The following is a 9,661-nucleotide window of genomic DNA, read 5'->3' as shown; positions in this document are numbered from 1 at the left end:
TGCATCAGTTTGTATTCCAGCGTTATCAATTCTCTTTATGGGTTTCAACGCACCAATCAAACGATAATGTTCATGTGCTGCCTAAAGCGTTCTACACTCAAAAAAATGATCTTGCAATAATAGCTAAAATTTTCTAGGTGTAAAAAATTAACTAAAACAGATAAATGATTAGCAACTGTTGTGATATTGCATATGTAATTACTTAATCAGTTTAGATGACAGAAACAGAATATATATCTGTATTGTTTGTGAACTTTAAAAAGAAAGTTTCTCTAAAGCGCCTATCTATATAAGATCAATCACGTGTTAAATCATGCAATGAATAACATTTAGCAATGGTACCTAAATTTTTCAGAAGCTATTGCTAGAACATTACTGCTATAAATTCTATATGTGACAAACAATGTTTTCACAGATACGAAAAATAGCGATACATTCTTGTTGCGATATCTAGAAATCTAACTACATCAGCGAAATATTTTTTTGAGTGTACGGAGCACATGGACATGGTCCCTCGATTGTGTGCGTGAAAGTCTAGGGCAATAATTTGTAACGTTGCTGTACTTGTTATTATAAACATTCCAACCATATGTCAAACTTGTTAAAATAACTTCAATATTTTTATCACTTAGATAGAAAACTAGAATGATATTTTACGACTATGGAATTTTTGAAACGCTTAAAAGATTTTTGTAAAGATTGGCAAGATAAATGTACGATAATGTTCTATCTGCTGTGCCCTGAGAAAACGTGTACTTATGAATTATATGTTGAAATGAATTATATGAGAAGCCTACAATAAATTAATTACGAAACGTTTGACGTAAGGAAACTTGTATTTTTATTGTGAACTCTCGTTGCTGCGGTTATCAGCGACAAAGAATTGCCAAGCAATAGTTCTGAAATTCCGCAAATGTTTAGGTATGGCTGTGAGGACAACTTTGCGTAATAATTATTTGGAATTATTAATATGCAATCGCGAGCTAAGTACCAAACATATATACGCAGACACAGTAAAAATTAAAAATTGTTTAAGGTAGTTGTCTCATAAAATAAGTTGCTTAAAAATTTATCCAAACTTTCATTATTCTTATTAAAGTAATATCTAAGTAATTCTGCAACAAAACAACTTACCGTTTCGAAGCGGAGATAATTACAGTCGTAATTAGTACTTTTAGCACGTGTTGCATATATTATACTATGCTTAACATATTTTTAATTTTGAAAACCACATTTAAAATTTTAATTAAAAATAATGAGCATGCAGAAAACAAACATATGAGCATTACAAAAACACAGCATATTCACCGTTTTATTTCAATAATATAATCGTAAGAGCTATATAATTTTTGATATTTTTCGAGGTATAAAAAACTCGAAGATGTAAATCACAATATTAAAGTCTTACATGTGTAGTTACATAGTATGGACGAGCCCAACCAAAAGTCTACTTTAGCAAGTGTAAGAAATTAATTTAATAATTATTTTTAAATTATTATTAAACTTTTGATTGATTTTTTTAATTAATTGTTCTTATAAATTAAATAATACGTAATGATATATCTAAACTTTATTATTTGAGTTTTTTTATTGATAGATTAAACTTCTAGATCGAATTGTCACGAAACAACTACTTTAAATAATAGCTGAACAATTCGCAAATTAAGTTCAAAGGAATAATTTCATAATATATTTCTGACTGTAAGTAACATACAAAACGAACTTCTTAATTATTATTTTTGAAATAATTATTTATTTAAAATTAACTGTCTAATATGAATATCTTGTTTGAAATAAGTTATAATCCGACTCAAATTGGCAAAATGTTTTGCATTCAAATGGACAGTAGGGACAGGCATTTCTTACAATATATTTCACGAAATTTTTTATCTTCTTATCATATGCTTTATTATATCTTTATTATATTTAATATTGTTTTCTTTTTTTATTAATCGGCTCTTCAACTTTGTTCTTCGGATTATTGAAGATTGGTTTTTATTGCTAGTAGGCGTTGGGAAAGTAGCATTCACATTTTTATTATTTTATTAATGCATTTATATATATGCTATTACTGATGTAGAATAAGAAAACTAGTTAGTTCTGGCTTACTGTTGGTATAAAAATTTATTTCATTCTCCAAAAACACATCAAATGTACGAAACAATTTCTAAGGTGTATAAAAAATTGTAAAAATAATTAATTACTGTTAGAGATTAAAAAACAGATAAAGAATTTTATCCTCTACCCCAATAATACAGGAAAGGCAATACGCGACTCGGATTATTTTTCCGGATCTTTTGTTTTTTTACTGTTTTTTAATTTCTTAATCTCTTCTTCTTTTTCATTCAAATATGCTACCACTTCTGTTATACGGTTCACAAAAATTTTCCATATTTCATCAATTACATGATAGTCTTCTCTTTTTACTCCCATTATCTCAGTAACGATTTCCCTTTTTCGTATGTAGCTCGTAGGTTTACCCTCTTTGTCATTACTATTACTTTTAGTTGCATGTTCTGGTTCGTTCTTTGTTGCACTCCGCAAGCCTAGAGTAAAACAAGTGCTGAATTATATATTTATTACTTATATAAATATGTAGATACTTTATTGGTAATGTTTATGCACTTTAAGAACCTACCTCTATAAAACGGTAAAAATGGATATACTTCTTTTGATACTTCATCACGGTACCGCGAGGACGGATATTCAAGTGAAAACAATGGATTTATCGGTGATCGAGGTTTCCGTTGACTCACAGAACTGCCTGCGTTAATATATTTAAATTAAGTTAAATTTATTTTTAAATAAATAACATATAGAAAATTTTTAATCTATTTATATTTAAGAAGATAAAGTAAAATTAATGAAATGTAGTGTGACGTTCGAAATATTATACAGAGGTCACTCCTCAGGTACTTCCTTCGTAAGGAAAATATTACACAGTTGTTACTATTATGTTTTGCAGGGTTGCATATAGTAGCACTTAATATTTTCTTAAATTAACGATTTAGTTTGTACAATCTAAAAGTTTATTGTAATTAAAAAAAAAACTCATAATTAATTTAAAAAAATAAAGAGTTGCTCATAGTTAAGTAAATGTGATATTTTAATTTAATAGTTTAATATAAACGAAACATTAAAATAAGAAAGCCGTTATTTGAAAGAAGAGCTCATCCAGAAGAACTCAACTAATTATTCGTATTAATTTTATTAATTTACTCAGTTTTAATTAATGAAGTTATACTAAAGTTGAAAACATATAAATATCATTTGTCAATTGTAAGTATATTAAAATTTTGCATTTTCTTTTTTTGAAGATTTTCGGAATTTTAACTTAATGATTTCATATATATTTGCGTGTCTTTCAAGCATATTTTATGTAATAAAAATATTATTCAAATTTTTAATATAAGAAAAACACATTGGACTGACACACACAAATAATTAGAAGTATTTTCTTATAATATCTCTCGAGAAACATTAGTCGTGAAAACATTACTATTTTAATTTATCAACGCGGTCATATAAATCAAGGAAACAAATTAAATTTTTATGCGCAATTGATCATTTATCTATTGATCGCAATCTATTTATCTAAGGTATATCAAAATTGCATAGCGTTCTATGCAGTTATCAGTATGATTTACAATATTCATTTATTTAAATAAACACATTATTTGATTTAATAATATTGCTGCTATGCCGTAACACCGTTTGAGGTCTCCTTTGATGTAATTTCTTTGCATTAACTAATTATTATTACTAATAAGTATGTAAATTTTTATTTTTACAAATAATGTATAGATACTAATTCAAACTATAAATTGCTTTAGTATATGGATGCGACAAGTGATATAATTATTATTGATTCAACGCATTCGTTTTATTTCTATTATTGTATAAAAAACTGATCATTAACAGTAAAAGAAAAATAAATTATGATATATGTTAACTTTACCTGTTACTTGTATGCATTGCCAAATGGCAATTGTCATCAGGAACAAAAACCACTTCATGATTTCTTGAATGCACAGGGCGTTTTGAATGACGGACGAATCTTCAACTCTGCAAGCAAGTAAATTTTTCGGTACCATAATTCTAATTTAAAATTGTAAGACAGTTCTCTGTTTGCAATTTAAAACGGCTTAACAGAATAAAATTTTATTTAAAAGAACAAACAGTCGACTACTTTTTGAAAGAGGACGTTACGTCCTCGGCTCGACCTTCTGTACCAGCGATAAAATAAACGATAATTACTCGCGACTCGAGATGATCGATCAGAAATGACAAGTTAAGAGCAATAAATACTAATGCTATTTAAAAAAAAATAATTGGGTATAATTGCGTTTCAAGCTTATACTTACAATTAATACAGAATTTGCTTAAGATAAACCCTCGGCGACCGCCCCACGATTCGATACTGACTGTCTTTTTGGTTGCACGTCTACTCGGCTCGACTGCTCGTTAGACAATGTTTATTTGGCTTGTTCGTTTGAGAAACGAGCTTTTGGCGAACGTTCTCGCATGTTCAAGAGACGTCTAAATATCCGGGTTGATTGCGCGGGATCGCGCTCGCGCAGAATCGATCTTAATCGAATCTATCATATTTTCAGGCAGCCAGTAACTGGCGCCGTCTGTTGGTCAAAATTGGTAATATCTTACAAAATAAACTTCTTTACGATATGTTCGATTTATATACGATTTTAAACAAAGAAATCGTTAAACTGATAGTTTTATCTTTTTATTTGTACTCTATCTGCATCAGTTTGTATTCCAGCGTTATCAATTCTCTTTCTGGGTTTCCACGCAGCAATCAATGGAGCATGTTCATGTGCTACGTAAAGCGTTCTACGGTGCACATGCACATGGTCTTTCGATTGTGTGCGTGAAAATCTAGGCCAATAATTTGTAACGTTCCTGTACTTGTTATTATAAACATTCCAACCATATGGCAAACCTATTAAAAAAACTTTGATATTTTTATCACTTAGAGAAAAAATTAAAATAATATTTTACGACTATGGAATATTTGAAACGCTTAAAAGATTTTTGTAAAGATTGGCAAGATAAATGTACGATAATGTTCTATCTGCTATGCCTTGAGAAAGCGTGTACTTGTAAATTATATGTTGAAATGAATTATATGACAAACCTACAATAAATTAATTACGAAACGTTTCACCTAAGGAAACTCGTATTTTTATTGTGAACTCTCGTTGCTGTGGTTATCAGCGACAAAGAATGGCCAAGCAAAAGTTCTGTAATTTCGCAAATGTTTAGGTATGGCTGTGAGAACAACTCTGCGTAATAATTATTTGGAATTATTAATATGCAATCGCGAGCTAAGTACCATACATATATACGCAGACACAGTAAAAATTAAAAATTGTTTAAGGTAGTTGTCTCATAAAATAATTTTCTTAAAAATTTATCCAAATTTTCATTATTTTTATTGAAGTAATATCTAAGTAATTCTGCAACAAAACAACTTACCGTCTCGAAGCGGAGATAATTACAGTCTTAATTAGTACTTTTAGCACGTGTTGCATATATTATACTATAGTTAACATATTTTTAATTTTGAAAACCACATTTCAAACTTTTATAAAAAATAATGAGCATGCAGAAAACAAACATATGAGCATTACAAAAAAACAGCATATTCACCGTTTTATTTCAATAATATAATCGTAAGAGCTATATGATTTTTGATATTTTTTAAGGTATAAAAAACTCGAAGATGCAAATCATAATATGCAAGTCTTACATGTGTAGTTACATAGTATGGACAAGCCCAATCAAAAGTTTACTCTAGCAAGTGTAAGAAATTAATTTATTAACTATTTTTGAATTATTATTAAACTTTTGATTGATCCTTTTAATAAATTGTTCTTATAAATTAAATAATACGTAATGATATATCTATACTTTATTATTTGAGTTTTTTTATTGATAGATTAAATTTTTAGATTGTATTGTCGCGAGACAACTACCTTAAATAATAGCTGAACAATTCGCAAATTTAGTCAAAATAATAATTTTATATCGTTTTTCTGACCATAAGTCTTTTTCATTAATAGTAATATATAAAACGAGCATTTTAATAATTATTTTAGAAACAATTGTTTATAATTAACTGTCTAAAATGTAGATTTTGTTTGACGCAAATTGTAGTTCCAACTTGCAAAACGTTAAGTAGCCAAATAGATGGTAGAAAACGGATTTTTTTTTCAATGTATTTGACTAGACTAGTATTTGACTCTTGTATCTTCTTATCAAATGTTTTATTATATTTTTTATTACATATATTAAATATTGTTTTTTTCATTATTAATCGACTTTTCCACTTTGTTCTTCGGATTATTGAAGATTTTTTTCTTATTGTTAGTAGGCGTTGGCAAAATAGCACCCGCATTTGCGTTATTTTATTAATGCATTTATATATATGCTATTACAGATGTAGAGTAAGAAAACTAGTCAGTTGTGGCTTACTGTTAGAATAAAAATTTCTTTCTTTCTTTAAAAACACATCGAATGTACGATACAATTTTTAAGATGTATAAACAATCGAAGATAATTGAACATTGTTAGAGATAAAGAATCTTATCCTTTACTCCAAAAATACCAATAATACATGAAAGGCAATGCGAATCTTGGTAATTCTTTCTTATCTTTTGTTTTCTCATTATTTTCTAATTTGTTATACCGATCTTCTATTCTGTTTTTGTTTTCACGTTTAGTTGTAGTTTCTAGATTATTCTGAATTGATGATGTTGTAACATCTTCAACACTATATATCTTTTTGAATAATCCTTTTACTATTTCAATATCTTTTGTTTTTTCATTGTTTTCTGATTTGTTATACCGATCTTCTATTCTGTTTTCATTTTTATATTGAGTTGTATCTTCTAGATTATTCTGAACAGGTGCTATTCTAACATCTTCAACACTATTTATCTCCGTGATTAATTTTTTTTTTATTTTAACATTGATTTTGCTTAATGGTTTGTGAGTCGAAGGTTTCTCTTCTTCGTCGTTACTTTTACCTTTAGTTGCATATTCTGGTTTCTTTGTTGTTGTTTTCCACACCCCCATAGTAAAACAAGTGCTGAATTATGTGTATATTGCTTAGATAAATATAGATGCTTAGATGAATATAGTACTTTATTGGCATTTTAAGAACCTACTTGTATTAATCGATGAAAAAGGATTTACTTTTGTTGCACGGTTCGGTAAGAACGAATATTCAAACGGAAACCATGCCGATAAAGGTGTCCGACGTTTCCGTTGATTCACAGAATTGCTCGCGTTAATATATTTAAATTAAGTTAAATTTATTTTGAAGCAAATAACATATAGAAAATATTTATTCTATTTATATTTTAAAAGATAATGTAAAATTAATGAAATGTAGTGTGACCTCTGAAATATTATACACAGGTTACTCCTCAAGTACTGCCTTTGCAAGAAAAATATTACACAGTTGTCACTATTTTGTAAGGATACAATATAATAGCATTTAATGTTTTGTTAAATTATAGATTTAGTATGTTCAATATAAAAGCACATAGTTATTTAAAAAAAAAAAACTTTTAATTAATTTTAAAAAATAAAGAAATGTTCATTGTTAATTAAATGTGATAAATTAATTTAATAATTTAATATAAACGAGACATTAAAGTAAGAAAATCGTCATTCGAAGAAAGAGCTCATCGAGAAGAGCTCAACTAAATATTTGTATTAATTTTATTAATTTACTCAGTACTAATTAATAATGTTATAATACAGTTGAAAACAAATAAAAATCATTTGTCAATTGTAGATATATTCTGCATTTTTTTTTTTTTAAAGATCTTTGGAATTTTAATTTGTATATTTTATGTATGCATATTTTATATAGTAGAAATATTATTCACATTTTTAATACAAGAAAGACACATCGGATTGACACATGCAAATACAATAATTATAAGTATTTTCTTATAATACCTTTCGAGAAATATTAGTTGTGAAGATATTACTATTTTAATTTATCAACGCGGTCATTTAAATCAAGAAAACAAATTAAATTTTTATGCGCAATTCATCATTCATTTGTTGATCACAATTTGTTCATTTAAGGTATATCAAAATTGCATAATGTTTTATACAGTTGTACTGTTATCGGTACAATTCACAATATTCATCCATTTAAAAGAATACATTATTTGATATAGTAATATTACTGCTCTGCCGTGAGACCGCTCGAAGTCTCCTTTGATATAATTTTTTTTTGCATTAATTAATAACTGTGTAAATTTTTATTTTTGCAAATAGTTTATAAATAGTATATAAATACTAATACAAATTGCTTTAGTATAGCTATGCGACAAGTGATATAATTATTATTGATTTAGCGCATTCGTTTTATTTCTATTATTGTATAAAAACTGACCAGTAACAATAACAGTAAGAAAAAAATAAATTATGACACTAGTGGTTCCTAAAAGCGGTGGCAGGAGGTTTAACCACCTCACCCCTTCCAAGTTAAAAAAAATTAATTGTGCTGTATCCGTTTTAAAAATCTTGGTAAAAAATGCATAAAACAGATCAAAACTTTTCCCATTATCGACATCAGGATCCGATAGTGAATTATGATATATGTTAACTTTACCTGTTACTTGTATGTATTGCCAAATGGCAATTGTCATCAGCAACAAATACCACTTCATGATTTCTTGAATGCACTGGATGACGTTTTGGATGACGGTTCTTCAAGTAGAGTCTGCTAACAACTAGATTTTTCGGTACCATAATTCTGACATAAAATAAACTTCTTTGCGGGATGTTCGACCTATATACGATTCTAAACAAAGAAATTGTTAGACTCGTAGCTTTATCTTTTCATTTGTGCTCTACCTGCATTAGTCTGTATTCCAGCGTTACCAATTCTTGTTCTGGCTTACCACGCAGCCATTCAAAGGACCATGTTCATGTGCTGCGTAAAGTGCTCTGCGCTACACGTGAACATGGTCCCTCGATTGTGTGCGTGAAAACCTAGGACAAAAATTTGTAACGCTGCTGTATTCCTGATTACAAACATTCCAACCATGGCAAACCTATTAAAAAAACTTCGATATTTTTATCACTTAAAAAGAAAACTAAAATAATATTTTACGATTATAAAATTTTTAAAACGCTTAAAAGATTTTTGTAAAGATTGGCAAGATAAATGTACGATAATGTTCTATCTGCTGAGCTTTGAGGAAGCGTGTACTTATAAATTATATATAGAAATAAATTATATGAAAAACCTACAATAAATTAATTACGAATCATTTCACGTAAGAACACTCGTATTTTTTGTGAACTCTTGTTCCTGCGGTTATCGGCGACAAAAAATTGCCAAGCAGAAAGTTTGAAATTTCACAATTGTTTAGGTATGGCTATGAGGATAACTCTGTGTAATAATTATTTGGAATTACCAATAGACAATCGTGAGCTTTGTATTAAACATATATACGCAAGCAAAGCAAAAAATAAAAATTGTTTAAGGTAGTTGTCTAAAGTGAATTTTCTAGAAATTGATTAAAATTTTTATTATATCTATTGAAGTAATATCTAAGTAATACTGCATTAAAAAAATTAACCGTTTAGAAGCGGAGAAAATTACAGTTGTAAT

At 28.1% G+C, this 9,661-nt stretch overlaps 1 protein-coding gene across 1 annotated transcript; it reads right to left on the bottom strand.

Annotated features, from left to right (window-relative positions):
* Window positions 1-2,098: 2,098 nt before the first annotated feature.
* Window positions 2,099-4,526, bottom strand: LOC105677348 (uncharacterized). The gene is made up of 4 exons (XM_012375917.2): window positions 4,365-4,526; window positions 3,959-4,065; window positions 2,639-2,764; window positions 2,099-2,546 (listed from the first exon to the last, which is right to left on the bottom strand). The coding sequence occupies exons 2-4, from the start codon at window positions 4,014-4,016 to the stop codon at window positions 2,281-2,283; spliced, it is 450 nt and encodes a 149-aa protein (XP_012231340.1). The 5' UTR covers window positions 4,017-4,065; window positions 4,365-4,526; the 3' UTR covers window positions 2,099-2,280.
* Between the last annotated feature and the right edge of the window lie 5,135 nt (window positions 4,527-9,661).

The sequence above is a fragment of the Linepithema humile genome, chromosome 2, assembly GCF_040581485.1.
Source record: "Linepithema humile isolate Giens D197 chromosome 2, Lhum_UNIL_v1.0, whole genome shotgun sequence".
Classification (NCBI taxonomy): Eukaryota; Metazoa; Arthropoda; class Insecta; order Hymenoptera; family Formicidae; genus Linepithema; species Linepithema humile.
This window is presented reverse-complemented; position numbering and strand designations above follow the sequence as displayed.

Coding starts and splice junctions, on each gene's coding strand:
- LOC105677348 (XM_012375917.2), bottom strand. CDS start 4,016: ATGAAGTGGTTTTTGTTCCTGATGACAATTGCCATTTGGCAATGCATA. Junction 2,765..3,958: donor GCAATGCATACAAGTAACAG/GTAAAGTTAACA, acceptor ATATTAACGCAG/GCAGTTCTGTGAGTCAACGG. Junction 2,547..2,638: donor ATTTTTACCGTTTTATAGAG/GTAGGTTCTTAA, acceptor GTTTTACTCTAG/GCTTGCGGAGTGCAACAAAG.